Source organism: Austrofundulus limnaeus, unplaced genomic scaffold, assembly GCF_001266775.1.
Source record: "Austrofundulus limnaeus strain Quisiro unplaced genomic scaffold, Austrofundulus_limnaeus-1.0 Scaffold54, whole genome shotgun sequence".
Taxonomy (NCBI): Eukaryota; Metazoa; Chordata; class Actinopteri; order Cyprinodontiformes; family Rivulidae; genus Austrofundulus; species Austrofundulus limnaeus.
The window spans coordinates 26400-40604 of record NW_013952456.1 but is presented as its reverse complement, the minus strand read 5'-3'; the positions used below and the strand labels follow the sequence as shown (position 1 = coordinate 40604).

At 43.9% G+C, this 14205-nt stretch overlaps 1 protein-coding gene across 1 annotated transcript in view; it reads left to right on the top strand.

Moving 5' to 3' along the window:
* Nucleotides 1-14205, top strand: part of LOC106517883 (zinc finger protein 236) — a gene marked incomplete at its 3' end in the record, with an annotated part of 60454 nt that overhangs the window by 23770 nt on the left and 22479 nt on the right. The window contains 5 exon segments of the mRNA XM_014008922.1: nt 563-685; nt 6217-6390; nt 7017-7194; nt 10567-10839; nt 12121-12336. Coding sequence (XP_013864376.1) covers nt 563-685; nt 6217-6390; nt 7017-7194; nt 10567-10839; nt 12121-12336 — 964 coding nt within the window.

Here is a 14205-nt window from a genome sequence, read left to right as displayed (position 1 = left end):
TTTTCTTTACGCTTCTCCTGATACACTAAGTGTGAATATTTCCTCTTGCCTCGTCGTATTCTTCAGGTTTCTTTGAAATTTGTGCACACTAACCTTATTCCACTCTCTTGTGCCTTGGCACTCCCARCATAGTCCATATGTACCTGTTTGGTTTCCAGAGTGCAACATCTGTATTTCATAAACTTTCCTAGCTTCTGACAGCAGTGTGTGTTTGTGCAATCTGTAACACATATTTTTCCATCATCGGTGTTATGTCTCATATAAAAGCCATCAAATCTTTTTTAAAGTGGTGTGCTCGATAGGTTTCCTACATATCCACCACTTTATATCATTTTCAGTGTAGATGTCAGCTTTGGAAGTGGTTCCATTTCATAGCAATTTTTTTCTCTCTTATAAGTTTGCAACCATTTATCTATACCTATGGGGTTATATAGTGGCAGATGTGGAGGCAATGTAGTCATACATTTACTCCTGAAAGGTAGCAGTGACTTGCAGAGTGGAACTGTTAGTATAAACATGTGCATTGCAGCTGGTGATAATGTGTGTTTGTGCTCTCTGACAGACTAAAGGTGTACCTCTGTTCCCGTGCATGGACTGCAGCTGTGTGTTTAAGAAGTTGGGGAGTCTGAATGCCCACATCAGCAAGATGCACATCTCTGTAATTGAGGTGCCCTCCAGCAATCCGGTAAGAGAGCAGTTTGAGCAAAAACCCCTTTCACACATTCTTCTTTGAGATTGTTCAATCTTTCTATTTTATTGATACTCTGAAAKAAATGAGACAGTTCTTGGCTGTGAATTGGGTTTTGAAGAAAAGTACTATTGTTTTTCCATCCTTGCTGATAACATTACGAAGTGTTTGGCTTGAATTTTGTTACTTGAGCATGAAAATGCCATTCCTGTTCATGTTAGATCATTTTGCAGTATTATTTTACACATTTTCCATRGTTCACATCTTGTGGTGAACACTCTTTCATGCTGGTGAAGTTTTCTCCTGATTGTTGACTGACACACAAACACCTACCTCCTGTAGAGTGTTCTTGATCTGACCAAATATTGGGAAGGGGATTTTCTTCTTCAGTGAAATAATTCTTTGGACATCCACCACARTTGTTTTCTGTGGTTTTCCAGGTCTTTTGGTGTTGCTGAGCTCACCTTTTTGTTCTTTTTTGTTAAGAATGTTTCAATCAGTTGATTTGGCCTCACCATTACAGCGTCATGTGTTACCAATATTTTTTTTTTTTTGGTGACTGTGGTCCCAGCTTCCTTGAGATCAATAACAAGTTACCCCCATGTAGTTTAGGCTGTTCCCTTTCAGTCAATTCACTCTATACAACACATCAGTATGGGAAACCATGCCCCTGCGTGTCCTGGCTGRAGCCAYCTCTAATCACGCCTTTAGGCAGGTGACGTGACGACAGATATCAGGATCTGCCTGCACATATATACTGTCCGTCATCACAGTCACTCCTCAGTTCTTACGCTCTTTACCTCGCTAAGAACACCTCTTCCAATCTGGCTAATTAGCTGCTGCTAGTTAGCTTTGCTTGTTCGAAGGCTCTTAAAGTTAGCTTAACTGCTTTTGTTGGAGTCAGCCACCGCTGCCTACAGGTAATTGTGTCCGCCCACGGAGCGCTAGCATTGAGTAGCCTTTTAACTCAACAAAATAAAAGATTTTGTGGTTCGGGATGAGCACAAAATTACTTCAGAAGGAGCAGAAGTCGTCGGTTTGCCCCTGTCCTTGGGCACGGCTTCTCGCTCCATGAGAAGGACCAGCATGAGGCTGTCTTGGGACCGTTCACGCTCRGAGAGCGTTGGCGGAGCCCGAAGCATGTGTTTTTTGTCACTAGCTTCGTTGCCCAACCCTGGAGAGACGGGTTAAGTTTGTAGAAAAAGTGCTGGGCAAAACTGCGGTCGCACGGCAAGACCCACTCCTCTCCGAGTCCAGAAACCCGGTTCCGTCTGAGTCTGACGAGGAGGATTTGTCGGTCGAATTCCCTGCTTCCAGCTGAGCGGACCGCGTAGAGTACATGGAGGGGTTAGCCGAAGATGAAGGGGAGGCTTCCCAGTTTCAGCTGGGCCTCCACCAGAGAGTTGAGGACGTGCCGGATATTGGCCTGGATGTTCATCTGTCGGAAGACGATGAGGAACCCGGCGCGGGTCTGGATGCCCCCGCTGTTGCGGTGGCAGACCAGGAGGACACGTCTTTTCTCTCCTTGTGTCGTGGTGCGGCTCAGAAACTGGAGGTGGGGTGGCCTGCTCCCCCTCCTGCAAAAAACCGTCGCGGTTCACAGGGTTTTTTCTCCCTACTGAACCGGCCGCGTTGGAGAACTGTCTTCCCATGTTCCCAGACTTCGTCTCGGAGTTGATGTCCTGCTGGAGCAAACCTCTGTCCGCCCGCATCACAATACCCGGTTATGGACAGTATTTGGATCTGGAGGAAGTTGAAAAATCTGGGCTAGTGATCATTCCTTCTATGGAGCCGTCCCTAGCAGCGTATTTGGCCCCGTCTCACAACCATGGAGTGAGCGGGCCCACCACGCTTCCTTCAAAGCCAAGGAGCAGGCAACAGAGCATCTGTCTCAGGTTCTGTCGCACATTCAGGCTCTGGGTTTTTCTGTGAATTTCCAGAAAAGCTCATTGACTCCGAGTCAGCAGTTTTCTTTCCTTCTTTCCTCGGGTTAGAAATATGCTCCTTGTCTAGCAGAGCGCATCTTTCAGAGAACAGAGTAGCTGCATTTCACTGCTGCCTCGCTCAGTTTAAACTGGGACACAAACTGCATTTTCAGACCGTTCTGCAACTGTTGGGCGTGATCGTTTCTATGATTGCAGTAGCACCACTCGGCCTGCTAAAAATGCGCCGGTTTCAGCGCTGGTCCCGCTCTCACCGGCTGCGTGCATTACGTCACCRCCACAGAAAGCTAACAATAACTGCCTCCTGCATGATGGCTCTCAGYCCTTGGAGGGAACCCGGCCTGCTRTGCCGAGGCTCACCGATAGGGAGAGTGTTCTTTCGCAAGGTGGTATCCACAGACGCCTCCCTGGTGGGGTGGGGGTCTCTGTGCGATGGTGCCGCAGTGAGGGGGTTTAGACTCTGAAGCAGTCCAGACTCCACATAAACTGCCTGGAATTGTTAGCAGTTCTGTTAGCACTGAAACATTTTTGTCCGGTTCTGAAGAACCAACATGTTCTGATTAGAACAGACAACACGACCGTAGTGTCATATATAAACAGACAGGGAGGAACTCGGTCTCTTCCCCTGTTGGAACTGTCACACACTCTCTTGCAGTGGTGCAGCGTGCATTTCCTGTCTATCAGGGCCACTCACGTTCCTGGGAGRCTGAATCTGGGCCCAGATCTACTTTCCAGGGGCGGACCTCTAGTGAGGGAGTGAAGGCTTCATCCCTCAGTGGTGGACCAGATTTGAAACCTGTTTGGCAGGGCAGCAGTGGATCTCTTTGCCACAGGGGCCAACACCCTCTGCCCTCTGTTCTTTTCCATAACGGATCAAAACGCCCCACTGGGGGTGGGTGCTCTAGCCGACCCATGGCCCAACGTATGCATTTCCCCCAGTGGAGATGATACTGCCTGTACTAGAGAGGGTGCGCAGACAGGGTCTGTCTCTGATTCTGGTGGCGCCCCATAGGCCAGCGAAGTCTTGGTACGCCGAGATAATCAGCCTGCTGGCAGCTCAGCCCTGGCAACTTCATCTTCGCCAAAATCTCCTCTTTCAGGCAGGGGGGGGAGATATTTCACCCACACCCAGAGTTGTGGAGGCTGCACGCCTACCTGCTGAAAGGTCCTGTTTGCTAGCCAGAGACCTTCCCACGCAGTGGTGCAAACTATCCAGACGGCGAGAGCGCCCTCCACGAAGGTTTCTATACCTACAAGTGGCACGCTTTCACCCCCCCCCCCCCCCCGAGCCCTTGGAGTCTGTGGATATGAAGTTCCTTTCATATAAAGCTGTGTTGCTTCTTGCACTAACAACTGTTAAGTGGGTTGGGGATCTCCATGCTCTGTCTGTAAATCCCTCCTGTATTCAGTTTTCACCTGATGGCTCCAAGGTGGTTCTGCATTCAAACTCAACGTATCTCCCTAAGGTGATACCTTCTAACTACAGCTCCATGTCTATTGAGCTTTCTAGTTTTTATCCTCCCCATTTTGCATCTGAGGAGYAAAGGAGGTTGCATTCTTTGTGCTCGTTACGTGCATTGTATATTTACATTGACCGCACACAGGAGGTGAGGTCATGTGATCAACTGTTTGTGTTGCTAACCCACTCAGGGGCAGGGCTCTATCCAGACAGAGACTCTCCCACTGGATTGTGGAGGCTATCTCTTTAGCTTACAGCAGCAAGGGTCTCCCAGTCCCATCTGGTGTGAGAGCTCGCTCCACCAGGGGTGTAGCAGCGTCATGGGCCCTTTTTAAAGGAGTACCTGTGAGTGACATCTGTGCTGCGGCCAGTTGGTCTTCACCGCACACATTTGTTCAGTTTTATTGCTTAGATGTGACAGCCCCTTCAGTGGCTCACYCTGTGCTCTCTGCCGGGTCTGAAGTGCTGCACTAGCATGTTATTATGACCCAAGTTTGGTGCTGCTCTGCGGGGCATTTATATATGTCCCATAATATGTGTTGTACCAAGTGATSTGACTGAAAGGGAACGTAATGTTATGCATATAACAACTGTTCCCTGAAGGAAAGGAACGAGGTATAACACATGGCGGCCCCACTGCACAGCTGGGCTCGGTGAAGAGCAGTTACCAAACTGAGGAGTGACCGTGATGGCGGACAGTATATATGTGCAGGCGGAGCCTGACATCTGTCACGTCACCTGCCTAAACGCGTGATTAGAGGTGGCTTCAGCCAGGACATGCAGGGGCGTGGTTTCCCATACATGATGTGTTGTACCTCGTTCCTTTCCTTCAGGGAACAGTAGTTATATGCATAACATTACGATCTCACCTTCCTCATGATCAAGGATACTCCAGAGGTGAGATTTTGCATGGAACCCCAGATCGATGTGGATTGACAGTCCTTTTGTATTTCTTCTGTTTTCTTATTATTGCACCAACAGTTATCTCTCACTGTTAAAATTAACCTACCCTTAAAATTATAGATTGTTTGTCTATGTAAGTGGGCATATTTGTAAAATCAGCAAGGGATCAAATACCTATTTCCTCCACTGTAAGTATAGACCATTTACCATTTACAACTCCTAACTTCGTTGCAGTTGGGGTTGTAACAATAACAGTCTGTGGTGACATCTTTCCTCTGTGCCCGCCTAATGACCATGGTGCAATGGGATCATTATCATCAAGAAAATAAATTATTTGAAGACATTTTCTTGCAGGTTTTAGTTTTCAAAAACTGATGTTGATGCTGAGGGTGAGATGGAGGTATATTATCTGCTGTAGTGATCCTTAAAGGGAGTGGCTAAAAATAGAAAATATGTGACCCATCATATTGAAATGAGGATTACMGGTAAGTCAACTTTGGTCAAAATGACCTAACTACATTTTCAGATGTCTGGCTTTGAAAGATACATTTTGATACCTGAATCATTCTGATATCATAAGTGGATCCAGAGATATGCCTTAATTTGTCTTGTTGGTTACAATAATACAACAATACTTGGTCTGAATCCTAATTTTATGTAATTTAAATGAGGAAATTTTGATGTCCTTATAAAGAGGAAACCAAATATTATTAGAATATTGAGATTTCCCAGCTGGAATAAACATTTCTAGCTCACAGGGAAAATCTCAAAATATTAAGGCGTTTTTGATCAAAATCTGTGTTTTTGTTGTTACTGCTCAAAAAAAGCTTAAAAATTGTTTTATGATTATATTTCAGACAGTTCAKTCATATGATACATTGATAAGGCATTAATTCATTATGTTTTGACAAAATGCACTTTTTGCAAATGTTTAAATCAAAACTCTATTTGCCTATTTCTCCTTAAACCACTTTTAGACTTAATCCTCATTTCGATGTGATGGGTCAGATATATTCTAAATAGCAACTTGAGAGATGTAGCCATAGCCAGGAATTTACATTCTGTTCACTAACACTCCATCCTTAGCTTATTTTATGCTTCACAGAGTCTCTAATAAAAGTTAGTCAACCATCAACTTCTGGCCTCTCCTGTTCCTTTTGATACAATTCTCATCTTTTGTGTTGCTCTTTTCTCACTCCTTTACCCTGTCCCTCTGACTGTAGGAGACTGAGATACCAGGTCAGACTGCAGGGGCATCAGAGGGTGGTGAGGGGGTGACAGATGTCATCCAGCAGCTCCTGGAGCTGTCAGAGCAGGTCAGCGGGGAGACGGCCCAGCCTCCGCCTCCAGAGACAGCCATTGCCATGGAAACTGCTATCAACCAGGACATCCTGCAGGTGAGTTAAAACACACTTAAGATTGTTACCATACAAATATGTTTGTTAAAAAAGTACTTGTTTTGATAGATTTTCTGGAAAAGTGTTTCAAAAAAGTGGTTGAGACTTTGAGGTCATTTGTGTCTAATTGATTTATGTGCAAATGTCAAACAAAGAGAGGAAAATAAAGGTTTCCATAAATGTTCTGAAATCTTTGTGCAACTATGCATCTGAATTGATACGCTCTGTTAATGTGCTTGTTTAATGGTTGCATAGCAGGATTTTTCACTATAGTGGGAACATCAACTAAGCAGTGGAAAGATAAGGGCATCATTTCYATCAGAAAACTTCATCCGTGACTGCAAAGTTAAAACAGACTTTTGCACGCCAAAACATTCAAATGTGAATTTCACTGAGCTTTGGCTTTGCTTTAAAGCTTTATTTTTTCTCCCAGCCAAATTTTTTCCACATTCCAGGCCTTGCTTGGAGTTATCGAAGCAATGATATCAGCAATAATAATGTAAATTTTGTTTTTCCGTTTTCCTCAACAGACCTAATTTGTTTTCTTCAAATCTGTTTTTGACAGTTGCAATTACTTGTTGTKCCTGTCCTATTTAAGCTGTGATGAGGCTGCTTTGTTGTTGCAGCAAGCTTTGGAGAACAGCGGACTGAATGTTGTCCAGCCACAGAGCGACACCCCATCCAGAGAGCCGCAGAATCAGAACACCGAGGYCGCAGCTGCAGAGAGCAAGAAAGAGCAGGTTCCAGACAAATCACCAAGGGAGAAAAAGAGGAGCATTTTCAAGAAACCTATACAAATGCCTGGTATGTGAGTTGAGATTATTATTTTGATTTCGATTTTAATGAAAAATGAAGCTTGAAACTGGTAACAGAAAATAAGGATCTCATTCATATTTTATGGTGTTAAAAATGAAATAAAATTGATTTCATATAAAAACAATGGCCATTGGCCAAAGTGCTGCACACAACACGTGATGTTTTGTGGAAATGTAATTCTCCATTTGTTTAAATTGTTGTACTTCCTTTTTTCCTCAATAATATACATTTAGTACTCCATTATAATAGTCAAATGCCACTAGAGTCACTCTGGGACATTCACACTTGTCCCTAAAAGTGGRAACATACTCGCTCTGACGCCGACGGGTCGACGCACGGTTGTTCGGCAGTCGTTTTCGCACAGACCTTTCATAGTCCCTACGACAACCCCCGCACCAAATTCGAGAAACCCCCCTCCCYGAAAYGTTCGTCAATGCATGGAGTTCCCCCGCAACAGTCGATAATGCAGAAAAAAAAGTCAGAATTTCTCCCCTCAACAGCAATGCAGAAAAAAGGTCACTCACCCGACGGATTTTTATCCACATTTGTCCTGGTTAAAAAGCTCCACAGTTTCAGATTTCTCCGTGCCTGTTTATCTGTTTATCTGTTATGTCTGTTTATCTCCATTCATGAGTTTTTCATGGTTTGACTATCTTTATAAAACTCTGCTTCCTGGTTGGCTCGGGGAGCGAGTCGGTTTTTTTTTTCCTTTTTTTTAACCGAATGGTTGAAGTAAATGTAGCGCATAGCGCTGTCAGCACAAACACGCGTGAGTTTTTCTCGATTTGTCTTTCTTTAAAACTGCTCAAAACAGTCTGCTCTAGTCAGAAGCGAGTTTTTGTTTTTTTTTCTTCAGCTGTGTCCGTCCGAGCGCTTTCATTTCAGACCAATCACACATAACCGTCGACAAGGGAGGGGGGTCAAAAAAAGTCTGCCGGGGGCTTGTGCCAAAAGGGGCTGTCGACATGACGCTGCGAAGCCCGGTGACGTAATTTTCGTCATTAAACTGCGACAACCCGCGACGACGTCGGCAGTTCGCATGGAGTATGTTTCCAGCTCTTTCTTCACCACGACTGACCAAAGCAACGATTACTGAGGATGAGGCCTCAATCCATCGATCCATCTCCCGCTCCATCCTACCATCACTCATGAACAAGACACCCAGATATTTAAACTCCTCCACTTGAAGCAGAGACTCTCTCCTGACACAGAGGGGACATTCCACCCTTTTCCTGTTGAGAACCATGACCTTCATCTCAGCCGCTTCACACTCGGCTGCGAACAGCCCCAGTGCATCCCGAGGGTTTTGCTTTGAAGACTTTAACAGAACCACATCATCTGCATACAGCAGAGATGAGACCCTGTGGTTCCCAAACCAGACCCCCTCCTCTCCATGACTGCGCCTTGAGATCCTGTCCATAAACACTACAAACAGGATCAGAGACAAGGGACAGCCCTGGCGGAGCTCGACTTTGTGCCAAGAATGCTGACACAGCTTTGGTTCTACAGGGACTGGATCGCTCTTAACAGCAACCCAGACAAAGGTCTGGATTTACTGGTCTGTCTGTGTTCCACCCCTCACCTGTGGTCATGAGGCATGGATCATGACCGAAAGAACAAAATCCTGGACACAAGCAGCTGAAATGAGCTTCCTTCATAGGGTGGCCGGGTTCAGCCTTAGAGATAGGGTGAGGAGATCTGTCATCCAGGGGAAGCTCAGAGTAGAGCCTCTGCTCCTCCACATCAAAAGGAGTCAGTTGAGGTGGTTTATCTGATTAGGATGCCTCCTGGACGCCTCCCTTTAGAGGTGTTCTGGGCATGTCCCACTGGCAGGAGACCCCGGGGAAGATCCAGGATTCACAGGAAGGATTTTATATCCTCTCTGGCCTGGGAACGCCTCGGGGTCCTCCAGGACGAGCTGGAAGTGTCACTGGAGAGAGGGATGTCTGGGTTTCTCTCCTGGACCTGTTGCCTCCGAAACGGACTACGGATAAGCGGAAGAAGATGGAGATGTTCATAATATTGAGCTCTCCTGTACTTTACTTAATTAAACTTTTCCTTAACTTGATTAGCCTACAGGTCCCTGCTGCTGGAAAGTACCTCCACAGCACGATCTGCCACCACCATGCTTCAGTGTGTGGATGGTAATGAGCAGTGCCTGGTTTTTTCCAGACATAACACTTAAATTGAGGCCGAAGAGAATCTTCTTCCTCACTGTCTGAGAGTCATTTAAGCAGCTTTCAAGTGTTTAGCTCTGAGAAGTTTCCAACAAACCACTTTGTCATAAAAACCAGTTCAGGGGAGGCCTGTAGTTCTGTTTTGGAAAACAGTGCTACATAGGTTCTCTAAAGCCCAGTCAGAGTGAACGATGTATTCTTGTTCACTCCTCCCACTAAACTCCCCTTGCCTCGACTGCTCAATGTGGCCAGGTGACCAGCTCTTGGAGGAGTCCTGGTTGTGCCAAATTTCTTCTATTTGACCATGCTGGGGTTTACTAAACTCTGAGGAACCTTCAGTGCACCAGACATTTTTTGTAACCTCTCTTAAATCTTTGTTGGCCTCAAAAGGAAAAAAAATTGTATAGGTCCTCTGGACGGGTTCTTCTTTAATGAAACGTTTCGTCTCTCTTCCAAGAGACTTCTTCAGTCTGAGAGTTTCAGGCAAAATGCAGGCTTTTAAGTCCTGCCTCCAGGTGACTGATACTCACCTCACATGACTATGGTTCACAGGTGACTCATACTCACATCACATGGCTATGTTTCACAGGTGACTGATACTCACTTCACATGGCATCGTTCACAGGTGACTCATACTTACATCACATGGCTATGGTTCACAGGTGACTGATACTCACATCACATGGCTATCGTTCACCTTAATTAATACCTATTGTTAACAGAGGGTGGAGTGATACTGCCAATGACAGCGCTGTAGGAGGGGGGACAGCTGAAAACGGAGGCCCCCACCTCTGTTTAATGATGGACGGTCTTTCTTTACAAAAATGGCTTCTTTTACTCCTCTCTCAAACCAACGTTCCTCCCTATCAAGAAGGGCCTCACAATAATCCTGTCTCAGAGATCGGGAGATTGTACCTTTGACATCCTGACTTGGTTTTTATTCTGATTGACAGCTAGGAGACCTTCAGTAGACAAGTGTGTGCCTTTCAAATTATGTCCAATTTCTTCAATTTATTTATTCACAAAACTGTATACAGTTCTGATTAAATTTTTGTCATTACAGGTTACATTGTAAAAATTATTGGCGGAAAAATAATTAAAATGAGTTTAGCATTAGACTGCAACAAAATAAATGCTAAAAATGAAGTGTGTCTGAATCTTGTCACCTTTGTTTTGATTTCAGGCTCAATCAGGGAGGAGGACGGTGTTCGCTGGCATGGCTGCCCGTACTGCTCCAAAGAGTTCAAAAAACCAAGTGACCTTGTTCGCCACATCCGCATCCACACCCACGAGAAGCCWTTCAAGTGCAAACAGTGTTTCAGAGCATTTGCTGTGAAGAGTACTCTCACGGCACATATGAAAACACACACTGGTATTAAGGCCTTCGAGTGTCAGTGCTGTTTGAARTGTTTCTCCACTTCAGGCAGCATGAAAGTACACATGCGGCTGCACACAGGTGAACAATTATTTTACTGAAAGCTGAAGTAAAATGTAGATTTTTTTGCATTACATTGACTTTCTATGGAGGTCACTCAAGTGACTCAAGAAAGAAAATGTGTCCTTAAAGTGCTTGTRACTTTAAATTCTTGTAATAAATAGGAATGCCTCTAAGATATACAGTTGCAAATGTCACTTGATATTCCCTCTCAGACTGCTGTTTTTCRCTCCTTTCTGAAGACGAAGAGTAACGCCTGCATGTTAACAGATCTTTGCAACATTGAGTAATACACAGACGATAGCAGAGAACCTCTCTGATCCAGGCTGTTCTTATCTTGTTATCCACAAGACAGCAGTGCAAACTCACAGTTGTAGCAATATTACTTCACCATAATAGGGATTTTACAACAAGTYGGCCACTTGCTTATTGGTTTCATGTTTTACCAGGGAGTTCCTCGTTGGTTTTACTTCAAAACCAAAAAAAAAAAATGCCATTTATGTGAAAAAAATGCGTAAATTTGTGTCTATTCTGCAAAATMTCTTACAAATTAAGATGCTTCCTCCTGATTTTGTGTATTTGTAGGATAGAAAATTCATGTCACAGGCACTTTAAGCTGTAGAAGCTCAAGTCCTCATGGTTTTTGTTTCCTGTTTCCTAGAAGCCTGTATCATTTACAATTCAGATGTAGGCTGTTGTGATAAATTGTAAAACAGGCTGCAAGAGCTGGACCTGGGAAAATGTTGCAATGTTGCTGTAGCTAGGTATAAATTGCATTAATATGTTGCAATTCTGTATTTATTGTTTGAGGTCAAGGAACCCATCCTTCAACCTAAAATTATTGAATTAGTAAAAACAAGCAGAGCGGTATCCTGATAAATATAATGTTTCTATGCAGTTTTTTTTTACTTTTTGTTGCTAAATTTGATGTCAACATTGATGTCAGGCAGTCTCTACAGAGCTGGTTTTATGTTTGTTCAATGCTAAAGCTTTTTATAAATACTTCAGGTGTATTTCTCAACAGTTCCTTGTGCTAATAGTTTTGTTGTCATTTTTACTTATTTTTAATTTGGTTTCATTCACTTATAACCTGTTCCTGCAAAATGTAGCCGTAGCCATTTAAATAATATTAAAAAAGCTTTAATTAGTGTTTTTTCTAGAAAAATATCAATTAAGATTAGTTTATATGCTTTTTTTCCCACTTTTGTGAACTTATTGACGTTATTGTTATTCCCTATTTTATGTAATTATCATAATCTTCCCTAAGTGTTTTTTTTTCTCCTCATCTCAACTTGCTCTCAGGTATGCGACCTTTCCCTTGTCCTCACTGTGAAAAGGTCTTTCGTACATCCGGCCACAGGAAAACRCACATTGCTTCTCACTTCAAAAGCTCTCAGCTGAAGAAGAACAAATTTCCACGCAAAACCCACAAAACCAAAGCRTCCAAAAGCGTCTTACCTGTTCCTGATATCCCCTTACAGGAACCCATCCTCATCACTGACTATGGTATGAGTGCTGGTAAGATAAGAAAKTATTAGTATTTGTGTTTTTGTGTTTGAGATTATWWAGRTATACAATAAAGTAGATTAATTGAATGCTTTTTTCATTGTTATTGGTAAAGACTGTACAGTAGCTTGAAAACAGCGACTGGTGTGTGCCATTTTTTACAATAGAATGAACATTSTATTAAAAATCAACATCATACTCAGTTTTTCAGAACTCAGTTCTGATTGGCTTTGTTCCATTGGCCCAGTCAGCAGTGTTCTGGAYTAGGTTGGCTTGCTGCGCTGTTCCCCCATTTAATCGGACCTCTGAGTGGCGCTACAAAAGAGAACTTAAGGTTACTGTCGTAACCCCAGTTTTCTGAGTAGTATGAGTGTTTGTCTCACCAAATCACCCTCCTTGCTCAAATTTTTCCAGGAAGATGTGATCATTTTTTAATAAATTGTCAGTGCAGGAACAACCCTATATACAGTATAGGGGGATGAACATTGCCATTCTTGACACTGGCATGTTTATTTCCAGCCAGTCCTGACTGGTGTAATTAATAGGAGCTTCTGATTACATCACGTCAAGGGTGAGTGTCTCACCCAATGTGAGACACTCACAACCGGGGTTATGATAGTAACCTAAAGTTTCACATTTAAACATCACCTCAYTGTTTTGTCTCAAATACACTAAAACTGATTAAACACTAAACTACACAAAAYTACAACCTAACTATAAACTCCATTATCAAAAATCTCTCAAATCCCATCATGACACTCCCATCTTTTCAGGTGCCTCTATCCTTGCACAATAGAAATGTTGGTGCTCTTACATGGGGYGGCCATAGTCTGCCTCATGCTATGCTATGCTGCTTTAGTGTGGTGGGTTCAAGTCCAAGTTGGGGTGGCAAGAGTRATGCTCACCCATGTGTGCAAYGAMTGGCCTRCCTGAGCATCACAGGTTCCATCAAAACAACACCSACGGCAGCCATGGAAGTCCTACTGGACCTGGCTCCACTAGAATTACATATCTTAGGGGAGGCCGCATCCAGTGCAGTAAGGCTACGCCAGTCTGGTAGGTGGAAAAACATATCTGCCTCACAGCACACTAGAATCGGAACTGGGCAATTGCTGTTGTTCCTGTAACTGCAGGACCTGGAGACAGAATGGTAAAAAAAATACAATTTTGAGCCAAGTTTTAAGACAGAGATAGAAGACAGGTCTGCCTGGAGTAACCTCTCTACAACGGACATGTCTCCCAATCATTTCTACTGTTTTACAGATGGATCCCTTCTGAAGGGGTCAGGAGGTGCAGGGGTGCGGATTTTGCACAACCATAGTAAGAGAGAGCATAAATACCCACTAGGTTGTTTTGCAACTGTATCTTAAGCTGAGATATATGCAATCTACCAGTGTGTGGCATCTCTCAAAGACCTTCAGTGTACACAGAAGGAAATATTCATCCTAACAGATAGCCAAGCTGCTATTAAAGCTCTCCGAGGGCCACACTTTACATCATTACTGGTTTGGGAGTGTGTCAAAGCAGTCAACCAACTGGGGAGAGACAACAGTGTTACTGTTAAATGGGTACCAGGACATACAGGCATCAGTGGTACCAAGGGAGCTGACTACCTCGCAAAAGCTGGCAGTCAGTCTCACTTCAAAGGACCAGGGGTCTCATTTATAAAGGATTGCGTGGAAACCATACTAAAAATGAATGTACAACCAAAAGGCGGAAATGGCCTACGCCAAAAATAATTCAAATTTATAAAACCGTGCGTACGCACGTTTCTGCGCATCTTTACTTTATAAATCACAGCCGCACGTCAGAGTTTGCGCACGAGGTCCCGCCTCAGGTTCTAACCTCTACACGCCCACACTCAACCATAAACAGTCAATG